The 21,351-nt window shown below is 35.2% G+C and overlaps 2 protein-coding genes across 3 annotated transcripts; both read left to right on the top strand.

Moving 5' to 3' along the window:
• Window positions 1-1,871: 1,871 nt before the first annotated feature.
• LOC101745542 (protein lap1) lies at window positions 1,872-7,962 on the top strand. The gene has a single exon (XM_038012508.2). It carries the CDS (start codon window positions 2,129-2,131, stop codon window positions 4,865-4,867), a length of 2,739 nt encoding a protein of 912 aa, XP_037868436.1. The 5' UTR covers window positions 1,872-2,128; the 3' UTR covers window positions 4,868-7,962.
• A 3,057-nt stretch (window positions 7,963-11,019) lies between these two features.
• LOC101745401 (cationic amino acid transporter 4) lies at window positions 11,020-20,372 on the top strand. 2 transcript variants are annotated; one of them, XM_004932044.5, is made up of 7 exons: window positions 11,020-11,328; window positions 12,642-12,788; window positions 13,350-13,598; window positions 13,673-14,652; window positions 14,726-14,942; window positions 15,276-15,437; window positions 15,921-20,372. In XM_004932044.5, the coding sequence occupies exons 2-7, from the start codon at window positions 12,647-12,649 to the stop codon at window positions 16,127-16,129; spliced, it is 1,959 nt and encodes a 652-aa protein (XP_004932101.1). In that variant the 5' UTR covers window positions 11,020-11,328; window positions 12,642-12,646; the 3' UTR covers window positions 16,130-20,372. The 2 variants fall into 2 exon arrangements, with proteins under 2 accessions (XP_004932101.1, XP_037868428.1); XM_038012500.2 differs by having other exon boundaries at window positions 11,021-11,328; window positions 12,639-12,788.
• The last annotated feature ends 979 nt before the right edge of the window (window positions 20,373-21,351 follow it).

Raw genomic sequence — 21,351 nt, 5'->3', positions numbered from 1 at the left:
TGGCACATAGTCAGCAGGCGCTTGGTGACCTTCAGCTCTTCGAGGATGGAGACATTGGTTCTCATAGCTGTCCAAGGAATGCGTAGCAGCTTTCTCCAGCAATACATTTCAAAGGCCTCGATCTTTTTGCGTTCCTTTTTCCTGAGACACCAAGTCTCCACCCCATACAGGAAGATAGAGAAGACCAACGTACGAACCAAACGCATCTTAGTTACTCGGCGAATATTACGGTCTTTCCAGATTTTATTGAGGCTAGTCATGGCACTTTTAGCCATCCCGATACGGCGTCCGATTTCTTTCTCGCAGTTACCACTGTTAGAGATCAGCGACCCCAAGTATATAAATTCCTCCACTTTCTCATAATCCTTGAGCGCATTTGATGGACTTAAAACTTGAGCTCTGTCCACCGTCATCGCTTTGGTCTTAGAGCGGTTTATGTGCAGGCCAAATTCAAGGCTAACTCTCTCTATTCGCTCCAAGATCGCAGCCATCTCGGACTCGCTGGCTGCAAGGATTGTTGTATCATCGGCATATCTTAGATAAGATACACCACTATTTTAACTAATGTCCCTAAGAATAATATCCACTGACCTTACTTACTTTCTATTAAGGCCAAAGGCTTTGTTTGGCTTTGTTAATGAGTTCTGCAGATGATAAAATGAGAATCATAAAAATATGGATTAAAACAAGATATTTAGACATTACCCAGCCATTACCATTATTATTATAATTTAAATAGGTGGCACTATAATTCATTTAAGACTCTCTAAGATGAACATTGAAAAATACCAAATTATGATTAAGATTTATTGAGTGGCAAATAAACTTAGGGCTCACCTGCCGGTCATCGTTCTCCGTCGAATCCGCTGCTTGCGCACTGCTCTTGCCAGGGTTAGTGTTAGCAACGTCATTATGTTTGAGCCCCGTGAGCTCACCTACTTGTTAGGGTTATGCTGAAATAGCCTCTCAAGACTATCAGCTTAGGTAGGAAAAAAAGCCTCACCTGAAAGTTTTTTTTAACATTTTTTTTATTGCGTATTTGGGTGGACGAGCTCATAGCCCACCTAGTGTTTAGTGGTTACCGGAGCCTATAGACTTTTATAACGTAAATGCCGCCACCCAACTTTAGTTAAGAGTTCTAAGGTCTCAGTATGGTTATAACGGCTGCCCCACGCTTCAAACCGAAACGCATTACTGCTTCAGGGTTGAAATAGGCAGGGTGGTGGTACCTACCCGTGCGGACTCACAAGAGGTCCTACCACCAGTAAAGGTCTGTACTTTTTTGGTTTCTGTAACGGTCAGATAAAACTTTCTTTATATTTTACTGCATTTTCAGGCCTATTCCTGTCACGAAGCAATCATGCGAAGCTGTCATTTAACAACTATTTGAGACTTAGACCTCGAGTGCTAAAGTGGCGATATTCACATTATTGTGATATCTACAGGTTCCAACTGGGCCTTGAGTTCGGTCCCCATCTAAACAGGATCTTTTGCAAAAATATATCAAGTTACTTTTATCCGTTAATTTAGTGTTTACTCAGATTTACAAGTATAATCATAGCAGCTTATTAATCACATAATATCATAAAAGGGCGAAACAAAACAAAATCGCTATACGTGCGTTTCGGGTTTTTCCAAAAGTGTCACTAAGATTTCACTATTCTCAGTAAATTACCACCGTTTTTTCATTTCATTCACCTATGGTTTTGTTTTGTATCACCTCATTTAATTCCATTTCATCACTTACTGACTTTTTTGCAACAGATATTTTATTTATGAAATATTTTCGCCTTTTGTTTTAAAACTTTGGTTCGTATGGGTTATATTTCTTTTGCTTGTTTAATGGACGAATCAAACAAAAAATCTATGACAGTCACTCGTAGTGGGATTGGGTGGGGAAGGTTATCATTATTTTGTTTTAGTGATTCATAACTGAGTGTTATATTTGTGTTTAATGAAGAATTTTATTGAGTTTGTTACTAAAAGAAAAATGTACAAAAAATTTCAGTCATAACAATGGTAAAAGTTTAATTCAGCAATGTTGACAGAGCAAGATTGACGCGTTTCTACAGCAAAAAATTTAGATCTTTGCGCCTACATTCAAAGGCAAAATATTATTGTTTCTAAAATGCCTTTCGATTTCTTATGTTGTGTGAGACCAGGAGCCGAAGATGTAATAGACTTAGATTACTCACATCAATCATTGGTAGATTTTCCTACAGAAGTGTTCGTATACGAAAGAACTCTGGAGACTCTGTATTGTCAAAGCAATCGTATAACAGAACTACCTCGCCAGTTGTTCATGTGCCATGGATTAAAGTTTCTCGATGTGAGCGACAATGAAGTGTCTGCGATACCAGCAGCAATTTCATCTTTAGTAAATCTACAACACCTCAATATTAGCAGAAACACTTTAACCTCAATACCAGAAACTATGAAAGCACTTAAATACTTATTATTTTTGGACCTCAGTGTGAATCCACTTGAAAAACTTCCAGATGCTATTACAAACTTGATTGCATTGCAGGAACTATATTTGAATGACACATACCTTGAGTATTTACCTGGAAATTTTGGAAGACTTGCAAATTTACGTATATTAGAATTAAGAGACAACTATTTAATGATATTACCGAAATCACTGTCTCGATCAACAGAACTGCTGAGACTTGATATTGGCCAAAATGATTTTCAACAATTCCCTGAAGTAATTGGCAGATTCTTGAAGTTGAAAGAATTATGGATTGATAGTAACAGCTTAACATGTATCCCAGCAGTAATAAAGCCTTTAGAAAATCTGATACACTTGGAAGCTACTAATAATATGATTGAAGAACTTGCTCCGGAAATTGGTTGTTGCAAACAATTGCAAGATCTGACATTAACACTTAATCATCTGACACAGCTACCAGACAGTATTGGTCAGTTAAGTAGTTTGACTACGTTGAAGCTAGATAATAATAGATTATATTCCATCCCAGAGAGTATAGGACAATTGTCAAATCTTGAAGAATTAATGCTAATGTGTAATTATTTGGACAAAATACCATCATCTATTGGTCTTCTTCGTAAACTTCAATACCTCAATCTTGATGATAATATGCTGAGATTAATACCCCCAGAAATTGGTAGTTGTAATAAGTTATCTGTTTTATCACTCAGAGGCAATAAATTGAACAAGATACCTCCAGAAATTGGTCATTTGACTTCTTTAAGAGTTTTGAATTTAGTGAGGAACTCCCTCACATGTCTTCCTCAGTCATTATTAAATTGTGATAATTTGGTGGCTCTTTGGCTCTCTGAAAATCAAAATAAACCCTTAGTGCCTATGCATTCTGAAGTAGATCCTCGCACATATGAACAAGTGCTGACTTGTTTTCTTTTCCCTCAAGTGCCTTTAGCTCCTATTGAAATCAAATCAGATAATGGGAAATCAGAAAATGTTGATAATAATACTTCAGTTCGCCACATTAGCTTTGAAGACATGAAAGCAGCACCAAAAGTGCCTGAAAAACCGGGGCAGCTAAGAAGAGCACCAACACCATATCCAAAAGAATTGAGAGCTTTGGCAAAACATGCTAGAAACATACATAAAGATGGCTCCCAAGATGTATCCCCTTCAATGCAAGATGCAGTATATATTAAAGCAGCCAAAATTACACCTACTCTACAACAAAGATTTGCATCTGATAATAAAATAGAACAAGAGTCAAGCAAAGATCACACTGATGGAATAAACAATGAAGCTATGAAAACATCAGTTTATGATAACCTTTCCTCTGAAAACACATATGATAAGCCACTAGATCTTGCACATGAACAAGGCACCACATACAAAAGTGTAGATCATGCTTTATATCCTGAAAATAATGAAACCAGTCAAAGCAAATATAAAAATGAAAGTTCAGAGACTTATGATTTAACACAGACGCAGTATTGTAAACAGCATGGTGATAAATATTCTGCAAGGCAAGAAATTGATAGATCACACGCACCAACACCGCAGAATGTTTATAGTGGTTATGTGGGATACAGTAACTATCAAAATTCGAAGGAGAACAGTTATGGAAATAATTTAGAAGAAAGCCAGACACATTTGCAAAGACTCAGTGTGAGTTCTCATGGCAGAAGTAGTCAAAATGAAACTATACTTTTACCTTCACATTTCAGTGAACATTCATATAATCCCAGACCGCCCATCAATAATGTTCCTAATTTTAATCCTATTTACTCCAGGAAAGATCATATATGTCACCCTGTTCATGATCATGGTTTTCATGAAAATGTTTATCAAACAGAAGGTCATACGCACACCAAAGATAAATCATATAATACAAGAAATTATGATACTTACAGCTATCATTCACACAGTAGCCGAGATCTACCAAGTCCTAGAGTACATACTGTGAGTCAAGTAGTGAGCTCTACTACAATGCCAAATTTAAATAACTACAGCAATAATTATCCAAATGCAGTAGATAGACATGCATACCAGCCACCTATGCATCAGACACCAACTCCAAATGCAAATATTTATATACCAGTTGGTAGTCCAACTTATGTAGCATCACAATCACCTGAACTTTATTCACCCACAGGCCATACAAACGAAACAAATCCGTACCGCATGACTAACACTCCACTTGTATCTGATGATGGTAGCTACAGCCAAATCCATGCTACTTCTAGTCAAAATATGTATGAAATATATGATGCCATGCCAGCTCCTAATCCACCTAACGTGATAGGACACAGACAGAGTCCCAGTAATATATCGGAGACGATGTATAGCAGGCAGCCACCTCCATATCATATTGCAGCACCATTCACAAAACATGCCCAGTACTTTAATGGTACAGGTGGATAGTGTTTAAAATTAAAAGCATGTGTTTTCTGCAGAAAATGCATTAACACAGAAAAATATTAGTATATTAAAATATGTTTTATGCAATTCAGTAACTGTTTGTTTCTTGAATGTGCAATATATAATATGTGATATCATTAATTGGGAAATTTTTAATGTTAAGGTGCTAGGAATGAGAAAATAATAATAAAAAAACACATTAGGGAATGTGAAGTTGTACATATATAAAGTAAATATACTAATATTAATTTAATACTTAGTATAATTCGAAAACATTTAAATTATTAAAATGTACATTTCTACAGTTTGGCATGTATTTATGTACTAACTATGACTTGTAACACTTATGTTGTTTCAAAACGTTACTGTATTATGTGTATTTGTGGTCTTGATAAGATACTTAGTCTGTCCAGAAGTGTGAATTTTATTGTGTGATTTTAAAGGAGGAAATATTTACATTACCCGTCGAATATACGTAATTTAAAAGCTTCAAAGAAGTTTGACTATTTTTAAACCTTAAATTTAAGTTCTGGGCAGGCTCAGACTATATCTATTATAATATTTGAAATTATACTGTCTATTTTACTACTATAAATATTATTGAGATTTCTTTTTAACTTAATATGTTAAGTATTATGTACTCTCACAGTTGTTAATTCTATTGAAAATTCTTGTTTTATCTGTGTAATGATAAGAAAAAAGGTAAAAATGATTCTACACTACTTAATTGTGTATTTGAATTTGACGAAAATTACAAACTTAAAACAAATATCATAACTATACTACATTTGAAAAAACCACAAGGACAAACTTGGATTTTTTTAATGGTGATCTATAAAATGCATTTCTTAATAGTGCTACAATATTAATAAAGCACAATCAGCATAAAATATTTTTTTCAGTAATGATTATGATCCATTTTCAAAAACCCAATCATTGATATGTTGCAGTTGTATGAAGATATGGATATGATGTGTTAAAAAATCTAGCAAAAAAGCGAAAAAAAAAATTTAATACTTTAAAAACGTCCTAACAATTTTAATCTGTTCTCTCATTTTGAAAATTTTTATACATATACCTATACTTTTATAAATAAGTATATAATTTTACTACTACTACTACTACTTATTTAATTATAATATTGATATTTTAAATTTTATCAGAAGGGATAAATGGGTAAAACGCCCAGATCTAATAATCTGGCCTCAGAGGTAGAATGCTAATTACTGTACCTTATACTAACGAATAAGACTACTAATACAGAAGTCTGGTTATAATGCCAAATGTTTTTTTTTACGCATCGTGCTGAATGTTTAAGTATTAAATAAATTTTATATTGTATGTACCTATTCTTAATCTTCTTAAGGTATTATTTTGTTGGTCCTAAAATGCAATGAGAATTTTTAGTTTTAATTTAAGTACTTATCGAAATAACAAAAAAATATATAAACACAAAAGAAGTGATAATATGGTTCAAATTATTGTCAAAAATCATTAGGTAACAAACACGCTGATAATATTTAGTCTATAATAATTTTGCTCTCTAATAATCTACTGTGAAACATTTTGATGTGTTTTTGAGGGAACATATTGTATGTATAATATTATGTAAACAATAATGCAAACCAAAACATCCTAATTGCTATAAGTCCTTACATCACAAAAAATATGTGTTTTTATTTTTAATATATCTTAACAGGATATCGCATTTTGTAAAATACTGGATGACTATATTTTAACGATCGGTTTTAAACGCGGGTACTAATTGTATGTGAATTTATTGATTCGTAAAATTAAGCTTTTTCTCACTGGTAGGTAACTACTGAAATTAATTTCAATTGACAAAGCTTAACGTTACGAAGTATTTATGCAATAATACGAATTTAATATTTATTTGTAATTAATTAAGGATTCTTGACTGTAATATAATAATTTGGTATGTAATGTACCTTAATGTACAATAAACTGCGGGAGTTGGGGAGCGAGTGACTGGTTTATCATACTAGACATTTTTGAGCTTGACTATTAACTGTGTTTACAAAGCAACGGATGGAATTGATTAAACCGTCCTACTTGGTTAGCCGTGATTCGCTGTAACGATTTTTCCGTATATTGACGAGATATGATGCCTGAACTGGTTTTGGCGCTTAGGAGTCAATAATTTTTATATTATGACATCAAAAGAACAGACAAAACAATAATAGAAGTTATGTAACTGGTTAAAATCATTGATATAACTCATTAACTTGTAATAAATAATAAATAATTGAAGGGTTGAATATTCGTAATACAACACGAATCAGATTTCGGACCTTTGGTCAAAGTGATGGGCGATATTTACGTATTGGTTTTGGGTTCCAGTAACTTTAACTTAACACAAGGAGTGTCATGAGTATGTCTGTTCGTTTACTTTACGTAGGTATTCAAAAATCACATCAATGAATTCGAAATTAGGATCAGTCAAAGTTGAAAAGTCTAGTATGAGTAAAAGCGGCTGAATTTTAATTATGTACCTATCTTAAATTTTACATTTTTATAATCTTTGTACTTTTTGATTGTTAACATCATTTCTCTCACACTCATAATAATTGTTAGAATAGGAATATATTTTCTTTATGGTGACACTTGGCATGGGCTATTTGTACAAACATTTGTGTTAAATTGTCGAATAAAAATCTACCCGATTCTCAATATTGATTAAGCTTAGTAACTCATCATACAGTACAATTATGCGGAGCGAAAATCAACGTTAAACTAGTGAGATTAGATTTTTTTATTGTTTAAAACACAAGTTCCATTGTTCTGCAGTCTAAAAAACCTGTAATATTCAAAACGGTTGTATCATATTAATATAGATTATTAGCGAATATAGACCAGTGATGTTTTGTAGGATTTGTAAAAAAAAATGCCATACACAACTTCGAAGCATAGAGCTATTATAATTTATATAGAAAATATTGTAATAAACGTATTGAGCACTATTAAAATGCAGTTATTAGTAGCGTCACTGTTTATAAGTGAAGAAGCACAACTCCATTATTGTAATTTAAATTGACGACGTTAGTAACACGAATAAATGTATTTTTATAAAAAAAAAACTTATTATTTATTTGAAAATATAAATGAGTAATGCGGGTGCAACGAAGTACAAGGTACGAGGTAGAGAGAGAGAGAGAGAGAGAGAGAGAGAGAGAGAGAGAGAGAATTATTGCACACCAAAACACAATTTACATTCAAAAAACAATCCGACAAATTTGTACAATAGGCGGTCTTATCGCTAAAAGCGATCTCTTCCAGACAACCGTTTAATTTACAGAAGTTCTAGAAAATATAAAAATATAGCAGGTATGTTGCGGTGTACTATAGATAATACATTTTTATAGAAAATATATACATACAATTAAATAAAATATATACCGTTTACATATAATATGAAATATATACCAATATACATACTTACATACAATACATACTAATATACTTACATACACATAATACATCAACAGTATGGAAATAATAAATGATGTTTTTTATTTTTTATTGCCCCTGTAGGCAGACGAGCATACGGCCCACCTTATGGTGAGTGGTTACCGTCGCCCATGAACTTCAGCAATGCCAGGTGCAGAGCCAAGCCGCTGCCTACCGTTTAATACTCTCCACAAGCTTCGTTTGAAGAAGGACGTCATGCAAACAAACAGCACTAAGCACAAGGTACAAGCGATCTAAGGCGAAAAAATTTCAATGGGGAAGATATGCTTGGTATTAGTGCTTTGACACGTCCTTACGGATCTATCAGATCCAATAACCTTGCATTAGACATCTTTAGCTCTAACACTAGTGGCAGGGACCCCGGTAACCGTACCCGTCAAACTCTGCAAAGAGTTCGACGTGCAACCTAACCTAAATATCAGTCCACTGAGTTTCTCGCTGGATCTTTTCAGCGGGTCGAGATTCCGATCCGGTAGTAGATTGATTCGCGAACCAGCTACTCTTGAATGGTAAGGTCTCCTTTGGAGGCGCTGAGGTAGCTGTTAGTAAATCCAACCCCTCCTGGCTGAGTCCTTGCTCCCCACCTGCCTGGTAAAACTGGAAAGGCCTCCGGGCGGTGGCGGTGAACATCTGTTAAGTACCTATGTATTTCATTAGAAAAATTGGTACCTGCCAGCGGGATTCGACCACTGGCACAGTCGCATCGCTAGATACAAATGCACTATACGTATTATTCTTTAGGGCACGACGACTTCAACTTGGCACATATTTTTTGTATGTCATATGTAGTTATAATGAAATATTATTGTACTATTACTTTAATTACTTAAGGAATTTTTCCAGAGCTAAAAAGTTTTATAACAAGAAAATTGGGATCAAACGATTTAGTTACCTACCTATGTATAATATGTGCAAGATAAAAGACGAGCAGTTTCCGGGTCGATAGCTTTCCTAGCACTACAACCTTGATCCAAAATCGGAATTAAGTACCTACATATTATGAAACTAATGAACCATACAGTAGTAATAAATACATAGTATTTGTATATAGTATTGTGGACTTGCTGCCCGGTCGATAACTAAGACAATACCACCATTTTCAGCCTATAATTGTTATTTGCTAAGCACTGGTGGATTTCAGTTTGAAGGGTGGGACAGCCGAAATAAATAAAAAATATAGGTAGATGTATACATCATGTCTCGCGGCCGGTGATTGTATTCATGTAATGATGTTTATGGACTCCGGTAACCAGTTAATACCAAGGTCTAAGCTTCTCTGCATATCTAGAGCCCATAAAAAGAATGTATTTAATTTTTTTGTAAATATGTGCGAAGTTGATTCTTAGAAAAAAGCATATCGTAGACGTGTTATAATTATCATTGATGACGATATTCTGTATCTTTAAAACAGAAGAATACTTCAGAATTGTACCTATATAATATATTACGTCATTATTAAGTTGATCGCGGGCTATAATTGGATAAGCTAGCTCAAAACACGGACGAGTAATGTCCTTAAAGAGAGGTCTATGCACAGAACACTATTACTTCTAGGGTCTATGTTGCATAGTAGGTATGTGATTCCGGCATGGAAATGATGATATGACGAATACATTCGTTAAATAAAAACGATTTTGTTTAGAGTAATACAAAATAAATTTGAAGAATTTTTTGTATTCCATTAGATTTCACCTTGTCCCCCATATCCCTAGGTTGGATTTTGTCTCAAACGAGGCTCGGACGCAGCAGCCTAAGATGGTAGATGAAAATAAGTTTTAAAATGTAACCGATACTCATACCATCTACATTGACACCTTTAGTTACTTACTGTGAGCACCCACAAATACAAACTAACATATAAACTTTGGCCATAATAGCGCGTTATAGCAAGTGGTCACCATCCTACACTTATCTTCAATGCCAGGAGCAAAGCCTGCTTACTACTGGGTATTTTTTTCAAACGTCACTTGAAAAAGGAACTATCATAGCGTTCAGAAAACATCCTTAAGGGTCGTTCAATCCAGAGCCGGTTGGTAAGTGACAAACATAACAATCTCTGATTACACACTGAGCGCTTTGGTTTCAGGAAGTATTTAACGGCCGTCTGGTGTAGTGGTAAGTGACATGGTCACTACACAAGGGGGCCGCGGGTTCGAAACCCGCCAAGGGAAGATATTTGTATGATAAACATAAATGTATTTTCCAGGGTTATGGATGTATATTAAATATTTAATATATGTATGTGTATAATAAAAATCTTACATTTATTTCCGTTATCTGGTGCCTGTAACACAAGTTCTTTACGAACTTATCACGGGACCAATTAACGTGGCGTGACTGAAAATATTTATTTATTTATTTATTACTGTTCCTGTGGCTGGAGGTGTGTATAAGCCACACAATTAAAATATTAACTAACTAATTGGGAAGGCGAGTAGACTGACTAATGAATAGTTGTTAACGGAGCCCAGAAATCAACACGTAAACACCCATCTTGAAGACGAAGTCTCACTTGAATAGGTACAGCAGCTATTTTACCTGTTAAAAAGGGACGCATTATTTCTTTGCGGCAGGAATAGACGGAATTATGGTATGATCTTATGCGGACATACAACATGATCTATCATCATGTTACGACTATGGCTACTCATGCGACCTTCATTGTGTTGTCCAGCCAAATTTCATATAGCTATAGTATAGATCTAGATAGGTACAACAGGTGGATTAAAGAAGGTGGTGGAAGTATAAATTATGAATATGAGTTTAAATCACGTGAGGATTAGGCAAGCAAAAGACTAATAGTAACTTTTGAAATGCCCAATATTAGGATTGTCGTTGTCATCGAAAAAAAACAAGTATGACCGACCTATCTTGAAATCGATTGGATGCGCGCGCCGATGTTATTTTCGTCCCATAAAAGAAGTTAGTAGACAGAAAACGTAGGTAATATCAAGCGGACCTAATATAAAAGGCAGGTAAGTTTTCCTTAACTTATTTCCTTTGTCACTAATTTCAAGATTCCATTGATGTTTTGAAGAAAACACGGTATCGTGATAGAGGAAGTAGCACGTACAAAAACAACGAATTTAACCTGATGTGCTATTTAGTATTTAGGTTAAAGATTAAGATAATTAGTTTCCACTTTGCAAAAATGGGCAGAATAAAGTATACATCTTTGCATTCTTATACAATTGTTGCTTATATGTTGAACAATGCTGCGAATAGTTTATTATTTGGATTTAGAAAAGCTTGAAATTATAGTTAAGAAATCTATAACGAACTTAGTAATTATTTAGAATATAAGTGGTGATCTGAAGTTACTAAATATGTACTTAAAATGATCATTGTCTAAACAATATGCATCTGTTGTTAATGCGCCTGGATAATTGTTAATGTGGCTGAAAAGTAAGAAAAAAAAATTTTATTCATATATATAATATGGGGTATGACATGAGTAGATAGACTATAATATATAATACATATGAAAACAATGAAGGTCAGAATCGTAGATGCAGTTTGTAAAATAGAAATCGTCGATGTTTTGCGGGAATTAAAACGGGTCGTTATTATCATTAGTGTGGAGATGGGCTCACGAGCCATGTCTCACGTCCCACATCATGTTGAGGCTATTTGGGGTATAAAGGTTGTAACATGTAACAAGGTATCATGAATATAGTCGCCTATGAGTAGTCTCCATTTATTTATCACAGCCGTAATGCATAATATGATTACACATGTCATACACAAGTATAATGTTGGCACTAACTTTCATAACTTTCAATACGCCCTACTGCCAGTATAAAAGACAGGATTAAAGGGAATAGGCTAAAAAAATTAGAAAAAAAACTTACAGGACATCTACGAAGGGTAAGTTATAGAAAAGGGGCAGTAGGGTGTAGAGTATTAGAGGTAAGTGACCAATATCAATCCTGTAAAGGTTTGTGGGTTTTAATATTTACCTTTTTTTTTTTTTTTGCTTAGATGGATGGACGAGCTCACAGGCCACCTGGTGTTAAGTGGTTACTGGAGCCCACAGACATCTACAACGTAGATGCGCCAACCACCTCGAGATATAAGTTCTAAGATCTCAGTATAGTTACAATGGCTACCCCACCCTTCGAACCGAAACGCATTACTGCTTCACGGCGGAAATAGGCGGGGTGGTGGTACCTACCCGTGCGGACTCCCAAGAGGTCCTACCACCAGTAAGGTGGTTACCTAGAAGTCAGTTTTCCCTTTTGATTTTGTAGATGCATAAATTAACATATTTACTGTTCTTTTTCAGCAGTAATCATGCCGGGCGCAAGGCACAAGATCCTTGGCCATGTGCTATCCGGCTTCTGTCATAAAATGAATCGATGCAAGCCACTACACGGGGATTCCATGGATACTCCCCTAAATAGATGTCTAACCACTTTTGATATAACATTACTCGGTAAGCTGGTATATTATGTACATTAGTACTAATTTGTAATTAAATAGCTCTTGAAATTAAATCTATTAAGTGCCTTTAATTCCCGGCGACTGGCTTTGATAGAATCGCTACCCCTACCGAAGCCAGTCGAATGACAACAAATTCACGTTGTATCTTAAGCTTATTTTAATATTATATACTTTGTTAATGCTCTACAAACCATGTACACACGCGAACACGCTTAATGTTACGTAACAAAAAGGAAAAATAGACTTCTACTTTAGGTAGTCCAAAATAAATTAAGCATTATTATTAAAGATAACTCGAAAACTATTAGCCTACCTTGATAAAATTAAATAGTACCACACGAGAAGTACCAACTTTCATAATATAAAAAAATAATCATCAAAATAGGTTAACCTAAAAAAATATGAGGTTAAAAAGTAACATACATTCGAATTGAGAACCTCCTCATTCTTAAAATTGGTATAATATTTGCGGCTCTGAGTAGTACACATGCACATATATACTGAAATAAACACATTTTAAAGTAGCATTCTGATTATTTCAAATTAATTTCAGGCGTGGGTCACATGGTGGGTGCAGGGATATATGTACTTACCGGAACTGTTGCAAAATCAATGGCTGGTCCTTCGACTGCACTAAGTTTCCTTCTGGCGGGGATAACTTCGACTCTCGCTGCCCTTTGTTATGCTGAATTCGGGACTCGAATACCACGAGCGGGTAGCGCGTACGCTTATACCTATGTCAGTATTGGTGAATTTTGGGCCTTTATTATCGGATGGAATATTGTTTTGGAATATATGATTGGTGAGTATTTTTCTTTAAATTAAAATCTGTGAAATGTTTATCGTATATTAATATCTCGTATATTATTCTTTTAGGTGCTGCTTCAGTGGCGAGAGCTTGGTCAGGATATTTGGATTCTATATTACATGGGGCTATCAGTAATGCCACAGTAGCGTTAACTGGTGAACTTCATGAAACACTTTTAAGCAGATATCCTGATATTCTAGCGTTTCTCATATGTCTAGCAGCGTCCTTGATACTCGCTGCGGGTGTTAAAACATCAGCCTATATCAATAACGGCCTGACTATTTTAAATCTTTTGGTCATCTCTTTAGTAATCTTTTTGGGTTTTTATTATGCTGATATCAGCAACTGGTCAGAGAAAAATGGTGGTTTTATGCCGTTTGGTTTTAGTGGTGTGTTAGCAGGAGCTGCTACTTGTTTTTACGCTTTTGTAGGGTTTGATAGTATATCTGCTTCCAGTGAAGAAGCCAAAGATCCTTCTCGCTCTATTCCTGTTGCAACAGTATTATCAATGGCTGTAGTGGCTTTTGGTTATATTTTGGTCGCGATGGCATTAACTTTAATGGTTCCATATAATACAATTAATCCAGATGCTGCGCTTCCAGCTGCTCTTGGTGCAGTCCACGCAGACTGGGCAAAATATGCAGTTGCTGTGGGTGCAGTATGTGGAATGACAACAACTTTACTTGGATCCATGTTTTCACTACCACGATGTCTATATGCTATGTCTGCCGACGGTTTGCTTTTTGGGTTCTTCAGCGACATTAGTAACAAGGCCCAAATTCCTGTTGCTAATTTAGCTATTTCTGGTTTATCGTCTGCTTTCATAGCTCTTCTTTTTGATTTGGAAAAACTTGTAGAATTTATGTCTATAGGCACATTGTTAGCCTACACGATTGTTAGTGCCGCCGTAATAATATTGAGATATCGTCCAACTCCAACAACAGAAGATAAAGGTTTTGTTGTCCCACAGTTAGATTCACCTTGTGATCGAGAGGATAGTTCAGCAACTGGAACGCCGGCAACGGATGGCGGATCTTCTTCTTCTGAGGTAACTTTGATCGTGTGTGAATTTCATGACCATCATGATTCAATTGAGACTATTGTTTTTTATTTTATTTTAGATGTTTGAAACATTAACGGTCGGTCGTCTACGGCCTCAATTCGCATGGCTAGAACCTCTTGTTGGTGGTAGAGCCCCTGGTGCTGCTGTGACATGTTCTGTGTATACATTTACGATTGCTACTGCGGCTCTGTGTGCTCACAACCATTTTCTCGTCGAACCTGCTGGATTATGGGTGTTATTGCCGGACTTCGTTCTTATTTTCATCATCATCTCGTGTAAGTTTTTGTTTCTTATTTACAATGTATGCACGGAAGTGATAACTGTATTTTGTGAAAATAGTAGATTCGAGACGAAAATAGTGACATCTTCACAATTTTTCAAATAGGTACATAATTTAAATCTTCTGGGTCTTTGATAACTGCTCTAGAAAACAAAGACTCGACGATTTTAGTACTGATGTGATTTAAATTTATACTAAGTTTGTGCTTTTTTCGGTTTCGTTTACATATATGTGTGTGTGTGTGTGTGTCTGAATTTATAATAGGTAGTTAGAGGATATTTTAGAGGTGTTGAGTTAAAAATATTAATCGTTATTAAATAAAATATAGGTTTGGTGATAATCTGGGCTCACCAACAAAGTCCGACTCGTTTACCGTTCCGTGTACCTTGGGTACCACTGTTACCTGCTGCAAGTGTGATGCTCAACGTAGAACTTATGATTAATCTGAATGCTCTAACTTGGGCACGCTTTGCTATGTGGATGACTTTCGGTGAGTTTATGAAATAATAAAACCTTATTCTGCTTAGAGCTCTGAGCTGTGACCTTAGAACTCTGTTAACTTAAGCTGAACTCGAAATCTTAAATAATCTTAATGTCAATTTGCATATACATAGATTACGAATTAAAAACGTATTTAATAAATATTAATATTGGGACAATTGCATAAATATAGCGAAGCCTAGAAGGCTAATGTAAAACAATTTTTTTCGGGCCAGTACCTTCAAAGGTTTTGCCTAAATTTTTGCTCTATGTATTTTACGTAGAAGCAGCCATTTGGCTTTACCCCTGGTAGTGCTGATTATCAGGTGGGCTGTATGCATATTCTGCATTCGGCGTCAACAAACAACTATATGATACTAACATTTAAAGACACTTTACCTAATATTGGTTTGAAGCAAAGCATACATATCGTTTAGATTTATTTTTAAATGCGTGGGTTTGTTTCGATTCGTCAACATTATTATCCTTTCAGGTCTTCTTGTATATTTCCTATACGGTATCCATCACAGCAAGCTGGGAGAGGGTGTCGCCGGTTTGCTATCCAGCGGTGGAAATAACAGCGATTGGGGTGCAGTAGAAAAGACGAGTTCACGACGTATTGGCCGCTTTGGTCGGAGCAGTAAAGGAGATGACCGCAAACCCATCATTTGTGAAGACGAACTCTCTAGAAGAGAACCTTGATTCCGATCGTGATATCTGTTTAAAGACCCAAAATATTTAGGATTTTTTTTTAAATTTACGCGATCTTTGACCATTGAATATATCTGTATTCTGAGCGGATTATATTTAACGCGCAGGTAACAATTATTTCTCTTACTTGAAATTTTTTTTGAAATTTTCAGCCTAGAGTATATTTAATTGTAGGGGTGTTTATTGTACACACAAAAAAGTAACGAAAAATCAATTTAAATTAACTCGATAATGTTATTTAAAAAGAAATTATCGCCATAAAAAAGTTTATGTTATATCATGCTACACAATTCTTGTGTATAATTATGTACGAATATTACTTTGAAAATATATTTCCATATTTTTTTTTGACAATCTAGTTATAGGATAATACTGTTTAATGGATTACAGATGAATTACAGCGTTTAATGCTGCAATCACATATAAACGTGACCCTTAAATTAAAAATAAGTTTATTTGAAAAGGCAAACTATTTGATTAACCAGGAAGTAGTACCTAACTATATTAAGTTCTATATGACTACAGTTCAACAACCAAGGTGCTTAGTCTTTATTAGTTCTTCTCGTTTAGTCTCAGGTGTTAGACTAATAAATAATTATGTTTAATATGTACAATTAAATTCATTCGTTAGAGTTTTTAGAACAATTCAATGTTAAGCATAAATGCTTTATGTGTTATATTGAAACATGTTTCCTTGTTTTGATAAGCTTATAGTAAAGGTGTTAAGTCTTAAATCTGTACTTTGCCGGACTGGTGCTGGAGAGTCAAACAAAAAAAAAATGTCCAATTTTTTTTCTTGCGGCTCCACGCGCTTATTTCTGTCTAGTATTTTGCGAGAGAAAAGGAGGGTAGTGGGTGAAAAAAGCATGCAAATATTTTGAATAGGGATGCCAGAGATGTAGATAAAATGCACAGGGGGATACTCATGCTGATATTGGCCACGAGGAATATCTTATCGCCACTGTGAAGATGAGTGTTGACAATATATCTTAAAAGATTAACTTTTTTAACTGTGTTTTGGAGAAAATCAGATTAAAAAATAGTATGTCTAATTAATTCAGTTATTATGAAGCTTTACATTCACAAACTTGTTAAATACTGAAAAAATACACAAAAATATCAAACGTAGTTTTCATTTTATTTTTATATTGAGTTCCTATACTAGTGGTTAATTAACAACAGAGGGCTTCGATTTGAAAACTACGTTAAAACTTTTTCAACGTGTCTAATTTATTTAGGTGCGCTTTGTTCAGTGTCAAATGTCTAGCTGTAACTAATTGAGAACATCATTGAATGTTGTTCACCATCACATAACTCCGTTTATTTATCAGTCTCGGTCATCACTATTTAGATGCTGCCAAAACAGTATCCATTAAACTATTTTAAACGTTATTAACGTACAGTGTTAGGACGGCGGAAAACAACTATGTATTGTGCTTGCAACTAAACAACAACTTGTGTTAATAAAACCAACTGCTGATGCGTAATTATTGTTAATAATCTGGTGTTGTATGACCTGACACCATGTGAGTTTCCAATACCATGTGAGTTTCGTGCTAATTGTTCAATGTTTAATTTTTATTGACGCAACTGGTGATCGGACTCTCTCGGGCTGGGTTTCTGTGTGCTTAGTGCGAGTCATTTCGATAAAGCGGCACGACACGAGAACCCTCTCATCGTGGCCGCCGGTAACTACATTCCCGATCCTGCGGACAGAATGGAAAGCAGTCGACGTCGCCCAAAACACGTCATCTCGGATCCTCCCGATCCACTAACGGTGCTTTTAGGTACTTCAAGCACCGGTCACCGTTCTCGTCGAACCCGTCGCTTGCGACGAAGGGCTCGACGAGTAAATTAACTCTCAGATACAGCCCACTGAGTTTCTCGCCGGATCTTCTCAGTGGGTCGCGTTTCCGATCCGGTGGTAGATTCTGCGAAGCACGGCTCTTGCTAGGGTTCGTGTTAGCAACGTCATCAGGTTTGAGCCCCGTGAGCTCACCTACAAACGTTAGGGTTACGCTGAAATAGCCTCTCAAGGCTCACAGCTAAGGTAGGAAAAAGAAAAAGTGCGAGTTTTTTAACGTTCTCGATAACGTAAAAGTTAGCCCAATTTTGTATGCAGTTGGAACAGCGCCCCTAGCGGCAAACGTAATGAAACGATTCCATTCCATACAAATATGAGCTACCTTTTACGCTATCGAGAACGTTAAAAAACTCGCACTAAGCACACTGAGCCCGCACGGACAGGTACCATCACCTTGCCTATTTCTGCTTTGAAACGGTAATGCGTTTCGGTTTGAAGGGTGGGGGAGCCGTCGTACATACTGTAAAACTAAGACTTGGAACTCATGTCTTAAGGTGGGCGACGGCATTTAAGTAGTCGGTAAGCTCATCCGCCCAGTTTGGTTTAGAATCGGGTACGTAATAAAGTTTAAATTGGTTTTCTGGCTTTATTTAGAATAAAAAAAATCTGCAATTATAAAACTGACAACCGAAAATCGTGAAGTAAAAACCGAACATATTATAAAAACAATGGATGGAATACAAGCGTGCCCTAAAAAAAATATGTTCTAAGCAAAACAAGGATCTGTCTATCAATCAATTTGGTTGTTAAATACAAAGCGCATTGATTGATCCGGTTGTTAAATACAAACCTAGGTACGCGATTGAAGAATGTTTTATAAACTGAACCCAAGTCTGAAAACAGTGTAAAAATATAGGACTAGTTTATACTATAAAATAATTCACGCAGCTTTAGTGTACAAATGGACAGTACTTTGGTAGCATTGCAAATTCCACTAAACCCTACTCGTTTTATAGCACAATGTCGCATACTAAAAACGAAAAAAAAACGGAAATACCTACTCTTGCTCGCTTGTAAATTAAGTTAACTACATACTGCATTTTGTATTCATCTCTAGGCTTCAGGCTATCATTGTGCCAAGTTTTCAGAAATTTAAAAATTCCTATTAAAATCTTAGCTAGTATTTTCTTCGGTATTTAAGAGTCATTCACATATTACTACGTTTATTAGCGTCAATCGTTTTTTAAACATTTAACAAAATCGAAATATAAGCAAAAAGAAATCAAATTAATTCTGTGTGAATTCTTTCTGTGTGAAAAGAAACATAAATGACATTTTTTTTTTTATTTTGGATAATAATGCGTCTTAAGAAGAGGTCTTCGGTGATGAATGTTAAGCTGCAGTAGTGTAGTAATTGTGTAATATTGTATTCAGAATACAAAAAAAAAACATTTTGTTCTATAAGATCCATTTAAATGTTTTCCACAAAATATATTTTAAATAAGTTTCTCGATACTGTCTCTAAATTAATAATTTATATTAAGATTTTTATGAAAAAATAAATACCGAGCTTTTTTCTTAAATATGGACTTATAATAGTGCTAACAACTTTTACTTTCGCAAATTATATATAATTATGTTAAGTCATAAAATATGGCCCAATAATCCTTTAATGCCAGATCTACGTTAGTGTTATGGCTGTTTTTTTTCAACCAATTGTTTAATGGTAGAATGTAATAAATAAACTAGGTGCATATGTGAGGTATAATCTTATTATCTCTTTCGCACATACATAATATGATTTTGGTAGTGTTCCGATTTACCTACACTGCGATCACTGACACGATAAATACATATTGGACAGGCCTTTTCAGTGCATTGTTTACTATTTGAACTTTCTTATAAGTTTAGTCTATAGAAAATTATAGATACCGATATTAATGAAAAATTTATAATAATTTTCGAGATTTGTTTAACAGTTAGAAATTAACGACAATCTCATAGATTGTAGTTTACCATAATTATTTGTTGAAATGTAAAGGAAGGAACGATTGAACAAGCTTTTATAATACAATAATTTATATCTTTGGCCTAATATCCTGACCATGATCAAGCGGATAAAAAAAAATTTAATTTTTAGTCCAGCTTGCTTATAGCGTGTTCTTTTTTATTTTACATTATTAACTTTTTTTACTATATTTATTTCCTAGCAGAATCGTAAGCAACACGTGTGTCCTAAGTAGATATTAATAATGGTGTTAGTGCAGGTTTGACGTTCACTTGCTGTTGTATTACTATAATCAAAACGCCTATAGTCATAAATTGAATTGCTATTTTAAAATTAATATATGATTGTGTATAGTTGTTATAGTTGTACCTGTATTATTATTAAGTGTTGATGTGTAAATAATGAAACTACGAGTACGTAAACCGCACATGTTTTATTCATTCCCTGTACTCACACATTTCAATTACAAGCAGTTGTCATGACTCAACATTGATTACTATTATAGTGCGATCAACGGCGGATCCAGGGGGGGGGTCATGACCCCCCCCTGAGCTAGTTCCAGGACTTGAACCAACTTGGACTAATTGAAGAACATCATGATTTATTTACTATCTATTGTTATCAAAATTAAATTATAAGTTCTTAACTTGCCCACGACTATGTGACCCCCTCCTGGCGCCAAAGCTGGATCCGCCCTTGGAGTGCGATAAGGATTTAAATGAATGTAATTGACATTTCAATGAATGGCCAATTTGGCCAATTTCTGAGACATCAGTTTTAAGAGTAGGTAAACAAAAAAAATACAAGCATAGCACCTAATTTTTCTAATGAAATATTCCCTCAATAAATGTTCACGATTGACTTCCACGGTGAAGGAATAACATCGTGTAATAAAATGAAACCCGCAAAATTATATGGTAGGCAGCGGCTTAGCTCTGCCCCTGGCATTGCTGACGTCCATGAGCGACGGTGACCACTTACCATCAGGTGGGCCGTATGCTCGTCTGCCTACAAAGGCAATAAAAAAAAAAAAAAAAAAAAAAAAATTATAATATGCGTAATTACTGGCGGTAGGACATCTTGTGAGTCCGCACGGGTAGGTACCACCACCCCGCCTATTTCAGCCGTGAAGCAGTAATACGTTTCGGTTTGAATTGGAGCAGCCGTTGTAACTATACTGAGACCTTAGAACTTATATCTCAAGGTGGGTAGCGCATTTACGTTGTAGATGTCTATGCGCTCCAGTAACCACTTAGCACCATGTGGGCGGTGAGCTCGTCCACCCAACATATATATATATTATATAAATCGCCAAAGCTTTTTCTAATTACCATGTTATGTATAGTTGCAAAGAACAGAATCACCTATGGAACTACGTAATACATTGTACACAATAAATAA

Source organism: Bombyx mori, chromosome 8 (genome assembly GCF_030269925.1).
Source record: "Bombyx mori chromosome 8, ASM3026992v2".
Classification (NCBI taxonomy): domain Eukaryota; kingdom Metazoa; phylum Arthropoda; class Insecta; order Lepidoptera; family Bombycidae; genus Bombyx; species Bombyx mori.
Note: the sequence above shows the minus strand (reverse complement) of the source record. Positions and strands in the feature narration are given on the sequence as shown.